This window comes from Chrysochloris asiatica, unplaced genomic scaffold, assembly GCF_000296735.1.
Source record: "Chrysochloris asiatica unplaced genomic scaffold, ChrAsi1.0 scaffold00014, whole genome shotgun sequence".
In the NCBI taxonomy this organism is placed as follows: Eukaryota; Metazoa; Chordata; class Mammalia; order Afrosoricida; family Chrysochloridae; genus Chrysochloris; species Chrysochloris asiatica.
Window position 1 is genome coordinate 24,801,292 of NW_006408532.1, and position 26,312 is coordinate 24,827,603.

General features: G+C 41.2%; 1 protein-coding gene across 1 annotated transcript in view; it reads right to left on the reverse strand.

The window, feature by feature from the left end:
- The window catches only part of GNA14 (guanine nucleotide binding protein (G protein), alpha 14), a 276,644-nt gene extending 250,550 nt beyond the window's left edge, over positions 1-26,094 (reverse strand). The window contains exon 1 of the mRNA XM_006834930.1: positions 25,879-26,094. Coding sequence (XP_006834993.1) covers positions 25,879-26,002 — 124 coding nt within the window. The 5' untranslated portion in view covers positions 26,003-26,094. The remainder of the gene's footprint in view (positions 1-25,878) is intronic.
- Between the last annotated feature and the right edge of the window lie 218 nt (positions 26,095-26,312).

Genomic DNA, 26,312 nt, shown 5'->3' on the forward strand with positions numbered 1-26,312 from the left:
ACTGGTATGGCACTGTGGGTTAATGCAGGGGTCTACAAGGTCGATTTGAACCACAAGGTTGGCAGTTGAAGTTCATAAGCAGCTCCTTGGAAACCCCATACAGAGCCTCTATGAGTTAGAACTGACTTAACGACACTTACCAACAAATCCTTAATTTGTGCATGCAAAAATTGGACAGTTAATAAGAAAACAGAAGAGCTGTTTCATTTGAACTATGATCTTTGAAAAGAATACTGAATATACCAGAGACTGACAAAAGAATGAACAAATTTGTCTTGGAAGAAGTACAGCCAGAATGCTCCTTAGAAGCAGGGATGGCAAAATTTCATCCCATTTACTTTGGACATGTTATTAGGAGGGACAAGTCCCTGGAGAAGACATCATTCTTGGTAGAGGATCAGAAAAAAAGAGGAAGATCTCAAAAAGATGGATTGACACAGTGCTGCAACATTGGGCTTAAAGTTATCAACATTGTGAGGATGGTGTAGAATCAGGCAGTGTTTCATGTTGAACGTGACCGTAGTTATGAATCATAGCGAACTTGATGGCACCTAATAACAACAGCTTTAAATATTCTCTTTATCACTACTTCTCATACACTCTTCCATGCAGAGAGGAAATGCTCCCAGAAATTCTCCTAGTCTTAAGACTCCCTCCAACAAAGTCCCTCTGACCTTCAGCCTTGTGCCTTCTTGCTCTTCCCTCTCTCCTTTCTGCAGTTCTCTATCACAGGTGAATTTGGTCTCCCTCATGTCTTCAGCATTCTTTCTGCATCATCTCCTGCCTGCATTCTCCTAATGGAGAATCTAAGGTTGACCCAGTGAGAAAGAATATTTTCCTCAAAGCAACTGTCAGGAGGTGGTAAATAGCACATACTCCCACAGTCCTAATTTACTGTAAATGCCAAAAGCATTTAAAGCAACAGAAGCCAGCTTGCCTCTTTAAAGGGTTACAAAGTTGGAATGACCAGGGTCTTTATTTCACCAGAAATTCTCTTTGTCTGTTTGTCAGTCGTATTCTTCTCTGTACTCACAGCTCTTGGCACAGAAAAAGTTCTCAGTTGCCTTTGTAATAAAGGCAAATATTTTAGATTGCTGAGACCAATTTAATAGCAGACTATCACAGAACCTTTCTCCATGAAGCAATGTGGCTAGCAACTTGATTCTATCAGTCTCCAAATGAGCCATCAGCCTTCCAGGGGAGAACAACCTCTCCAGCGTTTCTCAGAAATTATCCCAAATTAATTGGAGAGTCTTAAATACTAGTTAAGGAGATAACTTCTTAAATACTAAGGGGAAATCAACCTTAAGGGATATTTATTTAGAGTCTAGACTATCTGAAATGCCTTTTCTCTTCTACATAGGTAAGCACCATCTGTCTGTCAAGATACAGCCTAGTTTCCACTTCTTAGCTGTCATTGGGTGGTCCCAACCTCATGGAGGCTCCTAGTACAACAGAATGAAACACTGTCTGGCATGTGCCATCCGGTGATTGGTTGTGGGTCAGAACACTGTGATCCATAGGATTTTCATTGGCTGATTTTTAGAAGCTGGTTGCCAGGGCGTTCTTCCTGGTCCACCTTAGTCTGAGAGTTACGCTGAAAGCTGTTCTCTATCATAGCAATATACATGCCTCTTCTGACAGATGGGTAGTTGCTGTATTTAAAGTGCACTGGCCAGGAAGCAAACTCAGGTCTCCTACATTAAGGCAAGAATTCTAACGCTGAACTGTCACAGCCCTTACTACCCTCTTACGCCACTTTATTTTCGTTCCTACTACTTGCTGCAACCTAAGATCATCATAACACAGCTATTTATTGTTATACTAAAATGTAAGTCCTATCATGGCAAAAAGCTTTTTTTGTTTTCATCTGAATTCCAGCAGCTAGAGCATTCCCTGGCCTATAGAGCAAACTTTCAGATGCTTGAAGCAATAATTGTTATTTTATTCCCCACCAAAAGAAAGTATGATGGTTTTCTGAAAATACTTTTGGGGATGCACATACTTTCTTGACACAACATTACCTGTGTAATTGAATCTGATGAAATGAGTAGCTTCATTGCTGAATTCTTACCTTACAACGCATTCTCCATGCTATTTGAACAGGAAGGAAACAAATCATCTCATAGTAGATCATTTAAGGGAAAAAGTGCTCCTAATCATGCTGTTGTTTTTGTTACGTTCCCTAGAGTCATTTCCAACTCATAGTAATCCTATATAGGGTTTCCGAGCATACTCAGTGGGTTTGAACCGCTGACCTTATGGTTTGAAGTCTAGTGATGACCCTGCAGCACCACACCAGGAGTCCAATACAAGCCATAGCTTCCTAAGAATTTCAGAGCTGAGGTTTCAGTTACCATCCAACTCCATGGTCTCATTAACTCTCTAGAGGTCAGCACTATGCTGTCCAATATGGTAGCCATGAGCCACAAGTGGCTACTGAGCACTTAAAGGTAGCCAGTCCAAATGAGGTGTGCTCTGAGTCTAAACTACACACCAGATTTCAAACAGTTACTGTGGGGGGGAAAAAGGATGCAATGCTATCTGATTGATAAATTTTATTAGTGATTACATGTGGAATTATTCGATTCTGATAATTGGGTTATGTAAAATATGTTTTGAAAATTAACTTTACCTGTTTCTTTCTACATAAGTGTGCCTCCTTGAACAGTGAAAATTATATGTGCTGCTTATATTTATGGCTCATGTTTTTTGGTTTGTTTTTTTCTAGTAAATGACACTGAAGGAGTCCTGGTGGTGCTGTGAGTTGAGCACTGGACCACTAACTGCAAAGTTGGCAGTTCCAACCCACCAGCCACTCCGTAAGAGAAAGATAAGGCCATCTACTCTCATAAAGATGTACAGTTTATTTATAGGGTCTTATGCAGATTCTATAGGGTCGCTATGAATTGGGTCTGCTTTCGGTGGGTACACAACAGTGGTTCAGCGAGATCAAATGACTTGCTAGTGTCTCTCTCACAGCAAGCACTCTTGTTTCCACTAAGAATTTTCCCACTACCAAACTTGGCTGTGGAACTCTACCAGGGACAGAAAAGCAGACTGGAGTTCTAAATCCCTGGAGTCAAATGGCCTGGTCAGTGAAATCCCAGCTCCATATTTCTAGGATGTGATTTAGGTCAGGTCATTTAATCTGTCCTGGCTTCAGTTTCCTCATCAGTGAAGTGGAAATAAGTACCCAGTTACGAATCGGGCTGCGAACCGCAAGGTCAGCAGTTTGAAACTATCAGCTGTTCTGCGGGAGAAAGATGAAGCTTTCTGCTCCCGTAAAGATTTACAGCCTTAGAAACCCTGTACAGGGTCGCTATGAGTTAGAACCCACTCCACGGCACACAACCACCACCAAACAACATTCTTATCCATAGAGAAAAGTTTGAAGTTGTCAAGGACTTCATTCTTCTTGGATCAACTATCAACACTCATGGAAGCAGCAGTCAAGAATTCAAACAATATATTGCATTATGCAAATCTGCTGCACAAGACCTTTGTAAAGTGTTGAAGAGCAAGGAAGTCAGCTTGAGGACTAAGGGGTGCCTGATCTTAGTATCTGGCATATAAGCCAGGGTATTTTCAATAGCCTCATATGTATGCGAAAGTTGGACAGTGAATACGGAAGATCATAGAAGAATTGTTGCATTTCAGTTATGGTGTTGGAGGAGAATATTGAAAGTGCCATGGGCTGCCAAAAGAACCAGCAGATCTGTATTGGAAGAGGTACAGCCAGAGTGCTTCCTGGAGGTCAGGATGGCCAGACTTCGTCTCTCATACTTCGGACATATTGTCAGGAGGGACCAGTCACTGAAGAAGGATATCATGTTTGGTAAGGTGGAGGGTGAGAGAAAAAGAGGAAGAGCCTCAGTGAGGTGGATTTGCCAAGTGCCAATAGGCTCACGCACAACAACTGTGAGGTTGGCCCAGGACTGGGCAGTATTTCGTTTTGTTGTGCATAGAGTCGCTATGAGTTGGTACCAACTCAATGGCACCTAACATCAACAACAATGAGTCCTGGTGTGGTGCAGTAGGATAAGCACTGGACCTCAAGGTCAGTTTGAACTACTAGGTCAGCGGTTCAAACTCAACAGCCACTCCTTGGAAACCCTACGCTGGGTCACTATAATTCGGAATCAATTCAATGACACTTAATAATAACTTCCTGTAAGGATTAAGTGTATTTGTAAATGTAAAACCATTATGATACTATTTGGCATATAAAAAACAAATTCTAACTCATAGGCACTCTATAGGACAGAGCTGAACTGCCCAACAGAGTTTCTGAGGTTGAAGACTTTAATAAAGCATGCTGTCTCTTCTTTCTCTTGAGGAGCGGCTGATGGGTTCAAACCGATGGCCTTTTGATCAGCAGCTGAGTGCTCAGCACTGAAATACCAGGGCTCCTTACTTGTCATGTGTTGTTATTAAGAGCTATCAGGTCAGGTTTGACTCATTGCAACCCTGTATACTTTCCAAGGAGCAGCTTATGGGTTTGAACCAGTGACCTTGCAGTTAGCAGTGCAGTGCTTATCCTACAGAACCACACCAGGATTCCTATTTGTCATATGTTGTTGTTGTTAAGTGCTGTTGAGTCGGTTCCAACCCATAACGACCCTGTATAGGGTTTCCAAGGAGCAGCTGGTGAGCTTGAACCACCAGCTTTGCACTTCAAACGGCTTTGCAGTCTGGCACACTAACCCACAGCGCCACACCAGGACTCCTATTTGTCATATTGTTGTTATGTGCCGTGGAGTCGGTTCCGACTCATAGCGACCCTACACAGGGTTTGCAGGCTGTAAATTTTTAGGGGAGCAGACTGCCTCATCTTTCTCCCGCAGAACTGCTGGTAGTTTTGAACTGCTGACCTTGCGGCTCACAGTCCGATTCGTAACCACTACGCTACCAGAGCTCCTTTGTCATATAGCCACCCGCTATATGAAGTTACAGAGTCCTGGTGTGGCACTGTGGGTTAAGGCGCTGGTCTGCAAAGCCTGTTTTAACTGCAAGGTTGGTGGTTCAAGCTCACCAGTTGCTTCTCGGAAACCCTATACAGGGTTGCTTGGGTCGGACCCAACTCAAAGACACTTAACAACAATATGAAATTACTGCTAGTATTATACTATATTATAAGCAAGTGTTGATAGGCTTTAAAGTAAATTGAAGGCATAAGATTTTTAGCAAATGACTAAACTGTTATTTCAGAAGTCATTCTTCTGTCTATAGAGCTTTCTACAATAAGACATTTTAGAATTAATACAGTTGTGTCCCTAACAAACCTGTTCTGAACCACAAAGATTAATGCACATGTGAAATCTCATATTACATGAAAACTCAAACATTTACCGTTAGGGAACAAAGGCATATTTGAATATCTTTCTGCCAATTAACACCAAGGCAAACAGCAACCAGATCCGATTTCTGATTTCTTCAGTTACTCTGTAGGCAGGACACACACATACACACACACAGATAAAGAGTCAGCTTCTATCTGAAATTAGCAAGGTAACTAACGCTTCCACAGAAACTCAGGGCTCGGAGAATTTTGAGACTGCTAACTCTAGCCTCCTAATTTTATTATTCTACTATTAATGATTCTCAGTGGTTTTGTAATCTGCCCAAGTTTGCATTGCAAATTAAAAGCCACACTGAGTAAGATTTATACCGAAAATTTCTAGCAATGATTCCATAGTGCTTCAGACAACAGCCAGGTTTCTCAGCCAGGAAACCGTTTAAAAACTAAAAACATTAAAAGGAAAAGCAATTTATGAAACAAAGTGTGAAATAGAATAAGGAATGCTTGGAATTCTGGGGGAAAAACAGAAATTAGAAATCACATTCCTAATTACAGTTCTAGCAGATAACACAATATAAATAAGGTATGCCCTGAATTTTCCTAATCATCATCATAATTGTTTTTAATTCCTCTGTTTGGGCCAACATGGTTCTCCAAAGAGAAAAATAACTGAAACCAGAAATCTTAGATGCTCAAGTTGAACACTCTTCCTAAACAAATGAATATACTTTTCTCATGTAATAACTTTCTGGCCATTTTCTGGTTTGCACCAACATATTCCTACATTATGGGTATTGTTGTTAAGTGCCGTTGAGTCTGTTCTGACTCATAACAACTCTGTATAGGATTTCTGAAGAGCGGCTGGTGGCTTTGAACCGCCAACCTTGCAGTTAGCAGTCCAGTGTTTATCCTACAGATCCACACCAGGACTCCACATTATAGACAGAATTGGTTTAATTATCCTAATGGAAAAGGCAAATTGCCTTCTAAGTGCTAAGTGATTACAAATTACCTGGTGGTGTGTGTTCAGGATGAACTGGCTTCACTGGGTCTGTACCCAATTTTAACTTGTATGTTCAACTTATCATGACATTGTTGTTGTTAAGTGCCATCAAGTTGGTTCTGACTCACAGAGACCCTGCATAGGGTTTCTGAGGCTGTTGTGCATCTTTGCAGGAGCAGATAGCTTGATCTTTTGCCTATGGAGCGGCTAACTGCTGGGCTTGCAGTCCAGTGTTTATCCTGCAGATCCCATGGCTCCTCCTCATTTCCTCTGCCTATCCCATCCCTTAATGCAGACACAAATTAACTGATTAGGTAAGAGTGAAAAACTTCCTCATTACCCTAAATGAATGGCAATTTGAAAGTGGTCAGGGAAAGTTCAAGCAGTTTTCTCATGCATGAGCTACCAATAGACAGTCTGCAATTCCCCAGAGACAAATAGAAAGGCAGGGAAAATATAGCGAGGGTGGTAATTCAGTCCACTTTTACCCATTTTGGAACAAAGAAGGAACATTTAAATCCAAATACTTGCTTGGAAGGCTGCCAGCTGGAAGCACTTTCTGTAGGTTTATAGTTTGTGATTAGGGTTTATATTTAATTCAGTCTATTTCGTCTTGTTTTTTAACGAATCCTCTAAATAATGCAATGTTTCTAGTGAAAGGGAAGAAACACATGTAAACAATATTATCCTGATAAAATGTGTTCAGACACAGGATTCCTAAGGCAGAATACAGGCCAGCATTAAAAAGTGGCCTTCTGTTTCTCTTATATGACTCTAAGAATTAAGTTTTTCTTCTTTATTATTAAGTTAAGTGACAGTAAAAGAATTAGAGATGATGGTTATGGACTATTTAAAAAAAGCTTAAAAAGTGGAGAATCATCTCAACCTGAATTAGGTTGTAAAATTAGTTGCCATTTTAGTTCATGGTGGGTACAGAATCAAATCAATTCAAATTAAGTGATTTGTTTTATTTTTTTTTTTAAATAATGACAAAAATTTGAATAAAAGAATAAATAATGCTTAGGGCTGTGAGAAAATGTATGAGTCCGAAAAGTCACTCAAATCTCAGGAAAACCAAGGATGTAAATCTATTGCTCTGTGTTGGGAGGAATTTTGTAAGCCCAGGAAGGCTGTGAACCTCAAGGTCAGCAGTTCGAAACTACCAGCTGCTCCGCGGGAGAAAGATGAGGCTTTCTGCTCCTGTAAAGATTTACAGCCTCGGAAACCCTGTTCAGGGTCGCTATGGGTCAGAACCAACTCGACGGCACTTAACAACAACAACAGGAAGGCAAAGGAGTAAGAATTAGTAAATCAAACAGAGTAATAATATTCGGAAATTACACTCAAGAATAAGTACTGTTTAACTCTCCAGTCTAGAGTCAGAGGTCTCTAGGACCCTCAACGGAGAAGAGCCGAGAGCAGGACCCTATCCAGAGAAGCAGCGATGCCTGAGATAGAGGCAGAGACAATGATGTGGAGTGATGAAGCAGCTGGGGACTTTGGATCCAGAGAGGGTGAGGGACTGTGTGCTGAAAACTGGGGGGGGAGGTGGCAATGTAGGGGGCAGGTTTGTAGTGTACACCCTTTGGTCGGTTGATGATGCATGGAGGGGATTGGAACCATGGCAATGAAACGATATACGATAGAATGAATGTAAAACTAAAGTTCTCTCATGTAAACTATCATGTAATTCACATTTAAAAAAAAAGAATAAGTATTGTTGCTATTGTTAAGGGCTGCTGAGTCAGTTCCAACTCATAGTGACCCTGTGTAGAGTTTCTGAGGAGCATCTGTTGGGCTTGAACTGCCAACCTTTTGGTTTGCAGTCCAGTGTTGACTCTACAGTGCCACACCAGGAATCCAGAATAAATTAAAATAAGCATAGTGACCATGATTCAGCATTGAGGTTTTTTTTCATGCTGTTATTTGAGGTGTTTCAATCTGATATTACACAATCTATCGGAGTTGTGATTAATTTAACAGCGTTAGCAGTGTAAATGTGATCATTTTATTTGATTTGGTAACATTTGGAAACCGTATTTTGTTTGCTTACATGTAGAAACAGTATCTGAATGTTCCTGCGAATATGATTCATTTAACCTAGAACTGTAGATTTATAAGGCACACCAGAGACCAGAATCACTTAAATATTTTTGCTTGCCAACTTTGTCAGGGATTTGAAATGTTTGAGGATATTCAGGTTTTGAAAATGTGTCGTTGTTGTTAAGAGCCATTGAGTTGGTTACGACCCATAGTGACCCTATATAGGGTTTCCAAGGAGCAGCTGGTGGGTTTGAACCATCGACCTTCTGTTTTGAACTGAACTTGCATTCCAGAGCATTATTCTGTATATAGCCTAAAATGTTTAAGGTTTTAAAACATAATCATTTAATTCACTGAATTAACAAGAGGAATTAATTAGTAATAAGTTAAAAGTTAATCAAGGAATGAATGAGATAAATGTTTTTATGCAAAGAATAGATTTATTGAAAATCAAAGGCTTAGGAAAACCAAATTTTAATGTGTCTGCCTTAATAAATTCAATATCAATTATAACAAGCAGTACAAATATTTCTTTGCTCATAGAAAAGCCTCTTATCAAATATTAGAAAACCCAATTGCAAAACAAACAGGAAAGCATGTGGCATATCACTATAATGTTGATGGTGGGAGGACTGAGGAAGAGAGATGTGGGGATTTTAGATTGCATTGCTTACCAGCCAACCAAGAGCATCCTCCTATGCTCTCACAATAGATTCTGGTTTTTCTGCTTTGGAAGTGCCCATAGTTTGCTATTGAGTATTGAGAAGTCAAATGCAACACAGAGAATATAATATTTTATTAGCTAGGATACCAGTTTGACTATTATTATAAAGGGATCTAATCATATGAAGTTCAGAGCTGATGGAGCAGCTTCAAGAAGTAAGGGATTCAGGCGTTTTCTGTATTTTGGGTTTTCTATCAACACTCATGGAAGCAGCAGTCAAGAAATCAAATGACGCATTGCATTGGGCAAATCTGCTGCACAAGATCTTTTTAAAGGTTTGAAGAGCAAAGATGTCAGCTTGAGAACTAACAGTCAGGTGCGTTTGACCCAAGCCATGGTATTTTCAATAACCTCATATGCATGCGAAAGCTGGACAGTGAATAAAGAAGACCGCATAAGAATTGATGCTTTGAGTTATGGTGTTGGAGGAGAATATTGAAAGTACCATGGGCTGACAATAGAACCAAAAGATCTGTGTTGGAAGAAGTGTAGAGTGCTCCTTGGAGGCCATGATGGCCAAACTTCATCCCTCATACTTCGGACATACTGCCAGGAGGGACCAGTCACTGGAGAGGGATATTCTGTTTGGTAAGGTGGAGGGTCAGAGAAAAAGAGGAAGATGCCCAACGAGATGGATTGGCAAAGTGGCAGCAATGGGCTCAAGCGTTGCAACAATTGTGAGGTTGGCCCAGGATCAGGCAGTGTTTCGTTCTGTTTGATAGGCTCGCTATGAGTCAGTACTGATTCGATGGCATCTAGCAACAACAACAACATTCTCATTATTCTACACTCATCTCATGGAAAAGGTACTTTTTCTAGCTTTCACTACCATGTCAGCATCCTTCCCAAAAAGTTCAAGGTCACAACTCAGAAATGGCCCATGTCACTTCAGTTTGTTGTTGTTGTTGTTAAGTTCACGCTAGTCAATCTGGACTCATAACAAGGCTATATATAACAAGGATCAGCCCATGGGTTTGAACTACCGACTTTGCAATTAGCAGTCCAGCTCCTCACTTCAGTTTAGTGGGCTATCACAGTCACCTGGCCACACCTAGCAGCAAGTTGGAACATGAGGGTAGCTGGGTGTCCATATACCTAAAAAAAACTCCAACTATTACAGGACTCCTGGTGTGGCGCTATAAGATAATGTGCTGGACTGCCAGGTCAGGGGTTCAAACTCACCAGTTGCTACTTAGAAACACTATAGAGAGTCGCTATGAGTCAGAACCAACTCCCTGGCACTTTACAACAACAACATTACAGAAAGAGAACAGATACCAAGGAGATGGCTACTTGTCTCTGCCACAGATATGCTACTTTTGATCTAAGAGACAAAAAGGTTAAAAAAAATACTGAGAGTTTCTATTCATATTTGTGCCCAAAATCTGAAAGCTTAAGAAACAGATAAAATGCATACAATAAATCATTCATTCCAGAATATTGACCCACAAGTTCAATGTCAATATGTAATGAAGTTCTCATTAATCCAAGTGTGAAAATTTAAAAGGACAGGTAATTATAAATGTGTATTTATTAAATTTAAAGTACTATCTTCTATTTTCTTCCCATTTTTGAAGTTAAAATATTCTTTCTTTTATGCAATCATGGTGACACTGAATGGCTGCATATTCGTTCATTTAGCAAATATTAATTGAATTCCAGATATTATAGACCAGGCACTAAAGAGGATCCTGAGGATTCACTGGTTACAATAGTCCCTGTTTAAGTCAAAGCTAGAGTCTAATGGAGAAGACAATGCTAAATACAGTATCACAGAGTATTTAACTACAAGTGTCATTTTAAAAAAAGAAACTGTTAATGTGCTGTGCTGCAGTGAATTGTCTAATGTCGCTTCTAGCCATGGTCTTTGTAAACTCCCACCAAACAACAGTTTTTGCCCTGATGGGTCTGGATAAGAATATGTGGGCGATGTTAACAGGATTATATGATTCAGCTGGGAATAGTTAACAGAGTTAACTGTGATCATAAAAACCTGGAACTTTCACGGATATATAATGAGCCATCTCAGAAGTAGAAAGAGAAGATTTTACAATCGTTAAAGAAGAGCCAGGAGTAGAATGAGTCCTTTGGATCCCAAGATTCCCTGCGCGTTGAACCTTCTCGATCAAGGGACAGAAAGCTGTGACACACTGGAGGAGTGGCAGAGGAAGCAGCCAAACACCACAACATGAGACAGAGCAGTGGACATCCCAGGTCATAGAGCAAGTAAAGCGGAGTGACTTTGGGCAGGAGGCTTGTTTGCAGAGTGGGGTGACTCCAGATACTTGACTTGGGGAAACTCAGTTTGCTGATCCACAGAGCGAGAGCTGAGTGCTTTCAGGTTGACAGCTATGGCGGAGTGATGTGTCCGGTAGCATTTATCAGCAGCCCTAAAGGTTTTGTAACATTGGCTGAAGAGGGAGGGTTTCCTGTGGGCATGGCTGAGGAGAGACTGTGCTAACTGTAACGATGTGCTCTGAGCATTTCTAACCCCAAATTGTAATTTAACAACAATAATCCAGGGCTTAGTGCCAGACGGCCAATGTTCACACTGCCTGGCTCTCCTCTTGCCAGTGAACTTTGCTTTGATGCCTCAGTTTTCCCATCTGTAGAATGGAGATAGTAATACTAACTGCACCTAAAAGCATTATGAGACTTTAATGAGTCAATTCACTTTAAGTGTCTAGAATGGTCACTGGATATATAAATGTTGCTGCTTTCCTATTATTGTTTCCATTATTAGTGTTGAGTATAGTTGTTGGTGAGTGTTGTCAAGTTGGTTCCTACGCATGGTGGCCCCAAATAGGGTTTCCAGTGAACAGCTGGTGGATTTGAACTGTCAACTTTGCAGTTAGCAGTCTAGTGCTTATCCTACAGCACCACACCAGGAGTGCAGTAAAGGAAAGAAGAAAGACTCACTGGATTCTGTTTTATGCACCTGGGTAGTATCATTTACTGAAAAAGAAAAAAAGTTGACAATCCATGATCATGGAAGAGGTGAAGGGAGATCTATGAGATCAATTTGAATATGTCAAGAAAGAAGCTGTTAGCTGTGTCAAATGTCACTTGTTTGTTGGTTTTTTTTCTTTAGATGAATATACTAGAATATGTTTAGTATTCTTACTTGGCTAATTTTTAAATAATCATCCCATTTTGGCTTCTTTCCCACATTTTTTTTTTTTTAACTCATACACAAATCCCCAAATCTGAAAACCACCATTTAAAATGATAACACCAATTACAAAGATTTATTTTCACAAATGTAGTACATTTATATGTGGAGCATGTGTTTTGCTACTTCAATTCTCTCTCCTTCACGTAATAATAAACTGATTATTCCTGCTACATGCACATAAAGAGGTCGTCAGTTTTCTAGAAAATTTGCACAGGTTTGGTATGGCCCTTAACTCACCAAACTAGGTCTTAAATCTCAGAGGGATGAAGTCCTTTCAAGGACTGCTTCTCTTTGTAGACTTTCCAGATCGCTCATTCATAGAATTCAGTGTGAGGTGAATTCTAAAGTCCTGAGATCTAACTCCCTTATTTTACCGAATACTTTTGAAAAGTTAAAAACCATGATGAGATGGGTTGTTGTTTTTTTTCCAAATGATTTCAGAATAAAGCAATAACCAAACCCAAAACACCCACTGCCATTGAGTTGATTCTGACTCATAGCTACTTTACATAGGGTTTCCAAGACTGTAAATCTTTATAGGAGTAAATCTTTATGGGAGCAGATAGACTCACCTTGCTCCTGCAGAGTCGCTGGTAGGGTTTGAACTGTGTTAAGCAGTCCAGTGTCTTAACTATTAGCAGGGGCCCTGGTGGCACAGAAGTCAAACATGTAGCTACTAACCAAAAGGTTGATGGCTGGAATCTGCCAGTCCCTTCTCAGAAGTTGGCTTCCGGAAAGATTTACAGCCTTGGAAATCCTGTGGGGCACCATTGAGTTGGAATTGGCTCAATGATAACAGTTGGGTTTGGGTTTTGGGTTTATAATTCTGGCAACATATCAAAAATCTTATCTTGTACAGTTACTAAAAAAACAAACTATGGAAATAGAAGGAACATATTTTCTAATTCATATTTCATCCCTGGGTGTCATGCTCAGTTTTCATGTCTTGACAACACCAGGTGTCAAAATGGAGAATAGATCAAGATAAAAGACAAGTTTTTTGAAAATTTTAGGAATTTGAAAATATTCTATTTTTACTTTCTTCTAATACCAGTCCAGGAGTCCTGGTGTGGCGCCAGACTGCAAAGGCATTTGAACTGCAAGGTCGGTGGTTCAAGCTCACCAGCTGCTCCTTGGAAACTCTATACAGGGTCACCATGGGTCAGAATCGACTTGACGGCACTTAACAACAACAATACCAGCCCAAGCCTATCTTCCTCTCATGAGCGATCTTAGATTACCCCAAACAACAGATTTTCAACCCCCATAAGGAATTCTTCAAACTATAAGTAAAGTTGTTCACCCCACTTAACTAATGCAAAAACTAAGGCACATACAAGGATACAGCTCATCAATGGAGGAGTCAATATTTCAAACACAGGCAGTCTGGTCTCAGAGAATATATTCCTAACCATGATGCCTAGCAATCTGGCATTAGGGGACAGGCAGGTGAGCCAGACTCCATCAATCCGATGGCCTGAGATTCTGGAAAGTGACACCAGGATGCAGAAGATGCCAGATGATTTGCAGTGTGGCAGTAGAGGTAAGCATTCCAAGCAACCTGTTCCAACACCAATGTGCACTGTGTTAAGACTCTCCTGCATCCTGCCCTTTTGCTCATCCTGCTCCTAATTCCCATTGATGGAGTTTCCTGCTTCGCCTCCAATAAATTCTTCTTCTGAAAGGGTTTGCAATCAATCACCCAGACCAATGTTGTTGTTAAGTGCCAACTCATAGCAATCCTGTATAGGGTTTCCAAGGAGCAACTGGTGGGTTTGAACCTCTGACCTTGCAGTCCAGCACATTATCCTGCAGCACCACGCCAGGATTCTACCCAGTGGTAGTTGTTCTTGTTAAGTACAGTCAAGTCGGTTTTAACTTCTAGTGACCTGTATAGGATTTCTGAGGAGCAGCTGGTGGGTTTGAACAGCCAACCCTGCAGTTCAAGCCGGCCTTACCATCAAGTGCTTTATGTTACAGTGCCACACCAAGACTTGTTCTTGTTCGTTGTGGTCAAATTGATTTTTGACTCATGGCACCTGCTTCATAGGGTTGTTAAGGCAGTGATCTTTTATAAGTAGACTGCCAGACCTGCATTCTGAAGAAGCCCTGGTTGGATTTGAACTGCCAACCTATCAATTAGTAGCCCAGCATTTAGCTATTTGCACCACCCAGAGACCCCCATATCCTTCTACTTAAGTTCTTTTTTTGCTTGAATTTCAACCTCTATATTTAGTATGAGAGTTCCTGAGTGGTTCAGACTATTAACACACACACTGCTAAACCAAAAGGTTAACAGCTTGAGTTCGCCCAGAGGTCCCTGGGAATCTATTTCTGAAGCCCCATGACCTACCTCCAGAATCTCAGCCAATGAAACCCTATAGAACACAGCTCTACTGTGACACACAAGGGGTCACCATGCGTGGGAACCCATGTGAGGGCAACTAGTAACTGGTCAGAGATTAGTAGCATGGCATCTTTGCTCCACTGGTGGTGGGTATGTGCCATGGAGTCGGTTCCGACTCATAGCGACCCTGTACAGTGTTTCCAAGACTGTAAATCTTTACAGGAGCTGAAAGCCTCATGTTTCTCCCACAAAACTACACTAGTTTACTGAAAAACCCTCTGTCTTCTCAGATCTCTTACCTCTCTATTAGTAACCCCACACTAGGGAGTTCTTACACTAAAACATTTTCTCTTATGGTTCAGAGGTCATGGAGAATAGGAAGCAAAAATGGTGATATAGATGCAAAAGTATTTTTAAAGAAAAAAACTGTTTAGAATCAAGACTTTTTTTGCATTGCTTTTTTGCCAAACTCTACTGAGCAATGTGCTCCTTTACATCTATATTGCTGGTAAGTGCTGTGAAGTCAGTTCTGATTCAGAGACCTTCTGTAGGGTTTCCAACACTTTAAATTTTCTAAGGACAAGAAAGCCTCATTTTTCCCCCATGGAGCAGCTGGCGGGCTCAAATTGCGTTCAATGCTTATTGTACAGAATCAGTGTGATCCCTTTTATATCTATAAGCCTTTTTAAAGACTCAAAACTGTCACTCTCGAACAACACACATTAGAAATCTAGTTCTTCACATGCAGAGGCACTAGTGGTTAATTTGAAATATGGACTTGATATCTTTGTTTCAAGTAATGTAACATCTTGAAAGAAAAGGTACAATTTTCCACTGAAAAAGAATGAGGGCCCCTCAGAGAAATGTCTGACTCTAAGGCTGGGGTGAGGCAGGTAAAGTACAAGATGTACCTGGAGCATTCATGTTATGCCAGAAAGTAAAGAAATGCCCAAACAACAACAAAAAAAATGATGGGGGCGTGTCATCATGACACTGGAAACAGCGTGAAGGGATTCCCATACACAACTCTGGTACAGTTTGAGCACTAAAAGAATTAAGTACAGAAACAAAATAAAAGCCATTAAGTGCCGTCGAGTCAGTTCCAACCCATAGCGACCCTGAACACGGTTTCCGAGGCTGTAAATCTTTACGGGAGCAGAAAGCCTTTATCTTTCCCCCACGGAGCAGCTGGTAGTTTCGAACTGCTTACTTTGCGGTTCACAGCACGATTAGTAACCACTACGCTACCATTATTAGGGGGGAAATAAACCACAAATTCATGAGTCCTTCTGGATAATAAGTTCATATATAAAGCATACATACATGCATACGTAATGGAGGAAGGATGCCTCTGCCAGTCGACTGCTGGTGAATGTGGAGAGAATGCTAGATCAGGAGAACCTTCATTTTGCAGCCATCCTGTTCTAGATTGAACCAGGTAAGAATCATCAATGGACATTAAATCTCGAGGGGAATTTGGATGAGCAGGTTGTTTGCATGGACTTAGAAATTGTCTCTCAACAGACTGCTTATTAAATTGCATGGAAAAACAATAATATATGGTGAAGAAAACAGGAAACATCTTGACCAGGTTATCAAATTTAATAATACCATCAGTGAGGGACAGATGGACATCTTGTGCTTCCAGATGTGATCCCCTGGAAGGATACATCATTACTGTTCAGTGTTCCCATCAAAAATACAAAGTTAAAATCTTTAATTATTCATCAGACATAACCAAAATGAAGAATCTGCTATCAAAAATGGGGAGGTAACAGCGTTCTTCAAAATTTCAATGTAAAAGCATGAAGGCAAAGAATGTGGAATGTTCCAGATAAAATGAAATGAAAAAGTCATGAGAACTAAATGTAATACTGGATCCCATCCTGAACCCTCTACTGTAGGTGGGGGGAAATGTCACTGAGGACATTACTATGATTTGCAAAAGTGGGAAATGGATAGTAAACTGGACAAAAATATTAGACCAAGATTAAATTTAATAATAGGCATTTGCATAGAGGCAAAAGTTTATCAGTGGCTACCAGGCGTCAATAGGAAGGGTAATTAGTAGTACTAGGAAGAAAAAGAGGAGGAATACTTCTGAATATTTAGTCCCTGAAAACCTTATGAACAGCAGTGGAATGCTATCAACACCAGAATACTGAACATTGAAACATGGTAAAGAGCACCAGAATATTGTCAGACATAAAGCTGGAAAATGAGCCCCTCAGGTTGAAAGGCACTCAAAATATGACTGGAGAAGAGGTGCCTCCTCAAAGTACAGTTGACCATGATGATGTGAATGGACTAAAGCTTTCAGGACCCTCATTTGCTGATAGTGTCCAACTCAAAATGAGGAGAAACACCTCATTGAAAATCAGGACATGGAATGTATGAACTATGAAACATCCATTCAAAATCAGGACATGGAATGTATGAAGTATGAATCTAGGAAAACTGGATGTTGTTAAAAACGAAATGGACAGCATAAAGATCGATATTCTAGGCATTAATAAGCTGAAATGGACTGGTACTGACCATTGTGAATCTGACAATCATATAGTTTACTAAGTTGGGAATGACAAATTGAAGAGGAATGGTGTCGCATTCATCATCAAAAAGAACATCTCAAAATAGATAATGTCCATATGCCCACAAGGAAAACCAGTTAATACAACTATTATTCAAATTTATGCACCAACCACTAAAGCCATGATGATGCCTGAAATTGATCAAATATGCCATCAAGATATATTGATAATTGCTGATGATTGGAATGCAAAGATTGGAAACAAAGATGAAGGATCAATAATTGGAAAATATGGACTTGGTGAGACAGAAATTATGCTGGGGATCCCATGACAGAATTTTGCAGCACCAATGACTTCTTCATTGCAAATACTGTTTTTAAGCAACATAAAACAGGACTATACACATGGACCTCATCAGATAGCCTACATAGAAATCAAATAGACTATAAGAGATGATTTTTTAAAAAAAAGTCCCATATCATCAGCCAAAACAAGGCCAAGGGCAGATTGTGGGACAGACCATCAATTGCTTATATGCAAGTTCAAGCTGAATCTGAAGAAAATTAAAATAAGTCCATAAGAGCCAAAATATGAACTTGAACATATCCCCCCTGAATTTAGAGATAATCTTAAGAACAGACAGGATGCATTAAGTACTAATGACCGAAGTCCAGAAGAGTTGTGGCATGACATTAAGCACATCATATAGGAAGAAAGCAAAAGGTCATTAAGAAGACAAAAAAGATAAAAATGGATGTCAGAAGAGACCCTAAAACTTGCTTTCCATCATAGAGATCCTAAAGCAAGTGGAAGAAATGAGCAAGTAAAAGCATTGAACTGAATATTTCAAAGGGCAGCTCAAGAAGGCCAAGTAAAGTATTGTAATGAAATGTGCAAAGAGACCTAGAGTTAGAAAACCAAAAGAGAAGAACACACTCAACACTTCTCAAACTGAAAGAACTTAAGAAAACATTCAAGCCTTAACTTGCAATATTGAAGGATTCTATGAGCAAAATATTGAATGATGCAGAAAGCACCAAAAGAAGATGGAAGTACCGAGTCACTGTACTTCAAAAGAAACGGATGATGGTCAACCATTTCATGAGATTGCATATTATCAAGAGTCAATGGTTTTCAAGGAAGACGTCCAAGGTGCACTGAAGTCATTGGCAAAAACACAAGGCTCTGGGAATTGATGGAACACAAATTGAAATTTTTTAACAAACTGATTCAGCACTGGAGTCTCTCAGTCATTTATTCCAAGAGATTTGGGGAAAAGCTACTTGAAAGCAATCCATATTTGTGCCCATTCAAAGAGAGGTGATACAGCGGAATGCAGAACTCATTGGACAATATCATTAATAACACATACAAGTAAAATTTGCTAAAGATAATTCAAAAACTTCTACAACAGTACATTGACAGAGAACTACTACCAGAGGTTCAAGTCATATTCAGACATGGTACAAGGGATATCATTCATTGCTGATATTAGATGGATCTTAAATGAAAGCACAGAGTACCAGAAAGATATTTTCTTGTGCTTTACTGACTATACAAAAGCTTTTGACTATGTGGATCATGGCAAGCTATGGAAAACATTTTAGAGCTGAGTATTCTGGAACACTTAATTGTGCTCATGTATGCTGACCAAGAAGCAGTCGTTCTAACACAAGGGGACACCGAATGGTTTAAAATTAGGAAAGGTGTGCTCCAGAGTTGTAGACTTTCACCATATTTATTCAGTCTGTCTGCTGAGCAAATAATCTGAGAAACTGGATTATATGAAAAAGAATGTGGCATCAGGATTGGAGGAAAACTCATTCACAACCTGCAATATACAGATGATACAGCCTTGTGTGATAAAAAGGATGAGGACCACATTTCTCGTAACAGTTACTTGTAAACAACCCTTGTCTAACTCAGCCCTTGGAAAGAACACCAGCACTGCAGCCTGGCACTCTGCTAATGGAACTAAATCTGCTAATGGAACTAAGCTCAGAAGGAGGGATTATGAGTAGATTTGCCACTTCACTCCTTCTCCTCTTCACAGAACAGGAAAATTGTTGTCACTATCATCTGCACCTTTTCTTCTAAAAGACTTCTGGCCCAGGAAAATGATTATTAGCTCTAAATGTAATATTAAAAAAATAACTAACACAACAAAACTTTTGGGGACCCAAATTTTCCAATTTTTTAGTATAAATCAGGAGGAGGTTTTAAAACCCAGTTTATGGCTCAGAAAACAGTAAGGGGAATTCAAAGTAAAATACTGCTGTAAAATCAAAACCAGTCAACATCAAGAAAAGGTCACGCAACCTAGCACTCTCAACTGTGAACAGAAAAGTCGGAGGTTCAAATCCATCAGAGGCAACTTGGGAAAATGCCTGGAAAGGCATTCTGAAAAGGCAGCCTCTGAAAAAGCACATGAAACACACTTCTATTCTGACACATATGGGGTTGCCATGGCTGGCAACTGGTTTGTTTTTCGGTTTTGGTCACACAACCTACAACTGAAGTGATCTGCTAAAACAAAAAATGACACTTCACATAGAGACTGAAACTGACAATAGTTGACATTTACTGAGTTTTTACTACAAGGAGTCCTGGTGTGGTGCTTTGGGTTAATGCGCTGGACTGCGAAGTCATTTGAACCACAAAATCAGTGGTTTGAGTTCAACAGCCGCTCCTCAGAAACCCTACACAGGGTCACTATGGGTAGGAACGGACTCGTCAGCACTTAACAGCAATAATGTTATACATATATAGACTCCTGGTGTGGTACTGGACTGTGATCCACAAGGTTGGTGGTTCAAACCCAACAGATGCTCCTCAGAAACCCTATGGAGGGTTGTTACAAGTCAGAGTTGGCTCGATGGCACTTAACAACAATAACAACTAGAAGATGATATCCAGAGAAATCAGCCCAGGACTAGAAAACAGTAGCACTAACGGTTAGAAATCAGGCAGTCCGACCAATGAATGTACATGGTCAACCCCTAAACCAGCTTATGTGTTAAATATCAATTTCCCAGTGAACATTCCTTCCACAGAGTTCCAATGTGGTCTGCACACAAAATGAAGCCTTAAGATCTGCTGGACACACTTAAACCCTGATCAAAACTAACACTTCCCTAAACTTCACTTAACACTAAAGTCCACAAAAGATCACCTTCACCATTTCATTACTATTGCCCAGATACTTTATTTCTCTACAATAAACGATCCTGGTCAGTGATCTTTTCTCAGAACTCTTTTTTTTTTCACTCCTGCTTTTATTCAAGGAACTGACAAAGACTTCACTCTACCAAATTTAACTGTCTCTTTTGTTTCCCTCCATCTCCTTCCAGTGAGAAGCATCTTACTGCCTTCTTGCAATTACTGGCCCTAATCAGAAAATAGCTCCTATCTTAACCCTCCAGACACTGATCCAATGCTTTTTAAAAATGTTTTATTGTGAATTATGTGATAGTTTACATGGGAGAACACTAGCTTTACATTTATCCTTTCGTACATCATTTCATTGCCATGGCACAATCCCCTCCTGCATCATCAACCAACCAAAGGGTATACCCTGAAAGCCTGCCCCCCCAGTCGTCAGCAAACAGCCCCTCTCCCTCTCTGGGTCTAGAGTCCCCAGCTGCTCCATCTCTCCATGTCATCGTCTCTGCCTCCATCTCTGGTGTCACTGCTTCTCCGGGTAGGGTCCTGCTCTCCGCTCTTCTCCCTTGATGGTCCCCAGAGACCTCCACTCCTAGACTGCAAAGTCAATCACTCCCCTCCTTTTGCAACAAAATGTTTACCTTTACATTTCCAACCCACATAGTGAGTTCTGATAACAATTATTTACTGTTGTATCACAAGAGACCTATCCACAACTCCTTTCATCAGCCTCACCCAGACAGATTTCATACCAATGCTTTTTATTAAGCACAAACAGCTACACTGAATGAACTTTGGAAGCATCCTCCAACGTTTTTGTTGCAAAAGGATTATTAATTGTAATAAACTTGGTGGCTTTTCAGGTCATTCCATGAGCCCTACCAAAAAACAAACAAGCCAACAAATAATCCCATTGCTGTGGATTCTGATTCATAACAACCCATGTGTTAAAACGTTTCAGAGTAGAACTGCTTCATAGGGTTTTCTTGGCTGTAATCTTTATGGAAGCAGATTGCCACACCTGTCTTTCATGGTGCCACTAAGCCAGAGACTTCCATTTACCAAATGGAATTTTCATCTGGGTCATGTAATCTACTCATATTCACTCAAATTCCATGACTTCAGAGAAAACAATATATATACTTCTCTAATGCCTGTTGCTTCTATCTGAGTCACTGCCTTTTCCTTTATCTTGAGAAGAAGAAATGGAAGTCTGCCCCAATCCCTTAAAGATTAAGAGAAACCAGAGGGTTTGTTTTTTGTTTTGTCTTTTTTTTTTTTTTTTTTAAGCTCTTATTGTGAATTGAATGATAGCTTACATGGGAGAACATCAGTTTGCACTCTTCTTATTGTATTTCATTTCATTGCAATGATTACAATCCCCTCCATGCATCACATTCAACAGTATTTGCTTCTATTCCCTCTGGTTTTTTATTTTTGTTGGTTTTTTTTTCTTTGATATGCACAAAAACACTCAGGAATATATAATCATTTAAACAACCAAAGGGCACACTCTGCAAGCCTCCTGGCCGCAAGCACACAGGCTTTCTCTTTGCATGAGTCCTCAGCTGCTCTATCACTCCATGTCATCATCTCTGCCTCCATCTCTGATGTTGCTGCTTCTCTGGATAGGGTCGCACATGCCACTCATGTTCTTCTACATTGATGGTCCTAGGGTCTTCTGTTCCAGGAATGTAAGATTAACTACTCCCTCCTTTATGTTACAAAATTTCTACCTTTACAGTTGTGACAATCACAATTAGTCATGACAACAATTACTCACTCTTGAATCATAAGACTCTTATCCCTATCCCCTTTCACCAGACCCATCTAAACAAGTTGAAAATGATTCAGTAGGGATTCTACCTTGCCCCCCACACTCTGAAACTAAACTCCCTCTTGAAAACTTGTAAGCCAGTCACTTCGTGCCTTTATAGCCTCCCCCCCCCCCCATTTTATGTAGCCAATGTCTAAGTTGCCTATCCCTATCAACCCTGTGTACAGAGTTTGATCCTTGATGTGAAGACTCCTTCCCTCTCTCTTGGTATTTTGAGCTACTGCATTCATAAGTATAAGTCAAGTTCATAAAATTGTATCAATTTACACTTTTTCCTTTATTAAATTTCTTTATCTTCCCCTATTGGAGTTATAATCATCAAAGCTAGGTCAAAGGCTATTACTATCTGCAGAAATCAGAGGTTTTTAAGTCTACCCCTGGGGTTCTGGATAGCTCATATGGTTTGGAAATTGTCCCTAAACAGGAAAGTTATCAGAAAGAGCTAGTCAGAGCTGAACACAAACAAAATGAAGACCCTGGGGTCAGATGGTTCCTGGACTTCGAAAACAGTTTGCACTCAGCTGCTAATCTAACAGCTGATGGTTCAAATCCAAAGGCCTAGAGAGCTGCTTCTTTACTGATTATAGCCAAGCCAGCTCAACAGAGCAGTTCTACTCTGTAATACATGAGGCTTTCATGAATCAAAATCAACTTGAAAGGAAGGGGTTTGTATTTTGTCTGGCACTAGGAAGTGGTTCAAGGGGACAGAAAGATCATTGGGGGTAACCACCTATGAGAGATGAAGGAGGCACTCAAACAACTTATCTATGAATATCCCTCTCCTACTTTTGAGTTCCTGAATAGTACAAATAGTTCCTTAAGCGCTTGACTTAAAGAAGTGTGAATGAGGACTTGCATAATTACTGCAAAGAATTAATAAAACCAGCAAACTAAAATCCTGGGCTCCTGGTGGTGTGGTGGATAAAGTGCTGGACTGCTAAATGAAAGGTGCAGTGGTTCAAATGAACCAGCCAATCCAGGGTAGAAATGAGGCAGTTTCCTTAAAAATTGCTGTTGTTAAGTGCTGTCAAGCTAGTTCCAACTTATAGTGACCCAGTATGGGGTTTTGAAGCTGTATATCTTTGTAAGATCAGGGAGTTGCATCTTTCTCTTAGGGAGCAGCTGGGAGGCGCCAACCGCTGACCCTATGGTTCACAGTCCAGTGAGTATCATACAGTGATTGAGCTCTGGCATTCCCCTAGGGCCTGCCAACTGTTATCCCTGGTAGGAAGGGCATAGGCAAGAAAGGGCCATATGCAGGCCCTCTAAATGCAAGCAAAAGTACAGGGCAGTTCACATCTGAAGGTTGTTGTTAAGTGCCATCAAGTCAGTTCCAACTTACAGCAACCTGATATTGGCTTTCCAAGTAGTGGCTGGTGGGTTTGAACCACCAACCTTTCGGTTAGCAGTTCAGTGTTTATCCTATAATGCCATACCAGGCCTGAAGGTTGTATTGACTAAAATCTTTCTCTCTTTTATACTAACTAGATCCATTTTTTCTCCAGGTTTTAGTTGAGGATTAATCCTTACTTTGAAGGCAAATAAACAGGCAGGCAGTGTAAGGATTTGTGTCTGGAAGGGACGAGAAAACATTGGAAATACTTCAGGCAATGTAGAAAGATTTTGATAGCTGACATCCTGATTTCCGGTTCTTAAGAAAAAGATAAATATCCTTCAAATTGTTGGCACTGAAGAGCAGTCAAGAGTAGAGGACGTAGGATCCTTGCTGTACGGCATAAACTGGGCAAACGCTTCTATTTTGAAAGTGAGTGCCTTATCTAGACATTTGCAGAGACCAGAAAATTCTGCTTAGAACTAGTAGAGACAGTTGGGACATAAAGTTTGACCCCTGTTGTTGTTGTTGTTGTTGTTAGGTGCCATCTAGTCGGTACTGACTCATAGTGACCTTATGCACAGCAGAGCAAAATACTGCCCGATTCTGGGCCAACCTCACTACTGTTGCCATGCTTGAGTCCATCGATGCTGCCACTTGACCAATCCATCTTATTGGGGATTCCTCTTTTTCTCTGACCCTCCACCTTACCAAACATGATATCCTTCTCCAGCGACTTGTCCCTCCTGATAATATGTCCAAAGTATGAGAGACAAAGTTTGGCCATTTTGGCCTCCAAGGAGCACTCTGGGAGTAAATATGGAGTCAAGACAGGCAAAGGAGGTTTGGGTCAGCTGCAAACAGAGGGCCTCACTAAAGGAGGGAGCCCCAGAGGTAGGTTGAGAAAGCTTACCTTCCTGGGCTTCATCCCCACGACTGGACTGGTATCTCCTTTGCCTTTTCTTAATCATCAAATCCATCTATTTCTTGCCTCCATTTTCTACTCTGTAAAATAGCAGGACTACTTCTGGTGTGGCACTGTGGATCAACACTGGACTGCAAACCACAAGGTCAACAGTTCAAACCCACCAACTGCTCCTTGGAAACCCTACACAGGGACACTATGAGTTGGAACAGACTTGATGGCACTTAACAACAACAACCTAGATCACCAGGGGAGTGCAGTAGCTCTGTAGGTTTAGCACTAATGACAAGATCAGCAGTTCAAGCCCACCATGCAGAACACTGTTACCTCAGGCTTTCTGTTTCCAAAAAGACTCACAGTCATTGTTGTTGTTGTTAAGTGTCATCCAGTCAGTTTTGACTCATAATTACCCTGTCTATGATTTCCAAGGAGTGGGTGATGGGTTTGAACAATCGACATTGCAGTTCAAACTGACCTTGTGGTCCAATGCACAAGAAATCATTTGGTCTGACCATGCCAAGGCAACCCCAATTCCAGTCATCATATTAGGGGTGAGTGGTGCTGTGGGTTAATGCGCTGACGGCACGGTGGGTTTGAACCACAAGATGGGCGGCTCAAGCCCACCAGTCGCTCCTTGGAAACGCTATACAAGATCACTATGAGTGGAACCTACTCGACGGCACTTAACAACAACAATTGAATGTTTGACCAAATATAGCAAGCTAATTTCTAAGCTGATGATTTTGTATGGTCCGCGAATGATGTTATAAATTTTGGCAGGAAAAAAAAAAAAAAGTTCCCCATCCCTGGCCTACAGCTTCAAGGAACCCTAGCAGTTCAATTAAGCACTTGGCTCATAAGCTGTTCAAACCCATCCAGTGGTTCCGTGGGAAAAAGAGATGGCAAATTGCTCCCGCAATGATTACAGCTAAGAAAACCCCTTTGGAGCAGTTCTACTCCGTCACACTGGGGTCAATAAGTGTTGAAATGGACTCCAAGGCACCTAGCAACAGCAACAAAAACCTATGGCATCACAACATGAAGCCCCTAAGACGTTAGCAAAGTTCGGTACAGAGTGACACCCAACCAACATGACTTAATTAAGGACCGAAAAAGGTCCTGAACTGGAACTGAACTTCCAAAATCGAGGTTGGTGTTCAGTATAAATTGTGTGTGTTTAGGGCTGGGGCTGGGGGTAACGGAGAGGGATGCAGCTTTAGGGAAAAGAGGCAAATCGTAACAGATAAGGGATAGCAGACAAGAGTTTACATGTTACGTCCCAGTCCCATTTTGGGTATGGAAGGGGGTGCCTTCGAAACTAGATCCCCTGAAAGGAAAAAGATAAGTGTTAGAGCCCGCAAGTTACGGACACCGGCAACTTCCAGGCAAGGAAGTGCAGCGGCTCTGCACCCGCTCTGTCCCAGGCGGCGCGGTGGGGTCTCTACGAAGGAAGGGCTGGAAAGGGAACGCCGACGCACTTATTCACACTCACTCACCTAGCAGTAGCAGCTTGAGCTCCCGGCGCGCGTCCTTCTTGTCCCGGCGAAGCTGTCTTTCGATCTCCGCGCTGATGCGCTGTGACTCCTTCTCCTCCGCCGACAGGCAACAACAGCCCGCCATGGTGCGCGCAGCACCCCACGGGGCGACTCGGTCGGGAGCGCTTGGGTCCTGTGTCCGACCCCTTGCCGGACTGATTAGCGACTGGAACGGGGTTTGGAGTTTCGGAATAAGAGGCCCGACCCCCCAAGGGCCGGCTAGGTGGCGGGGACAAAGCCCAAGTGTTGGAGACGCTCAAGTGCGCTCGGGATCCGGGCTCACAACTCGCCCTCCACTCGCTCGGAGGAGGAAGAGGTCGAGCCTAGCGTTGGGAGTGCTGCGGCCTCCGGAAGATTGGAGCGCCCCTTCGCAAAGTAGCCGGAACTCTATCGGA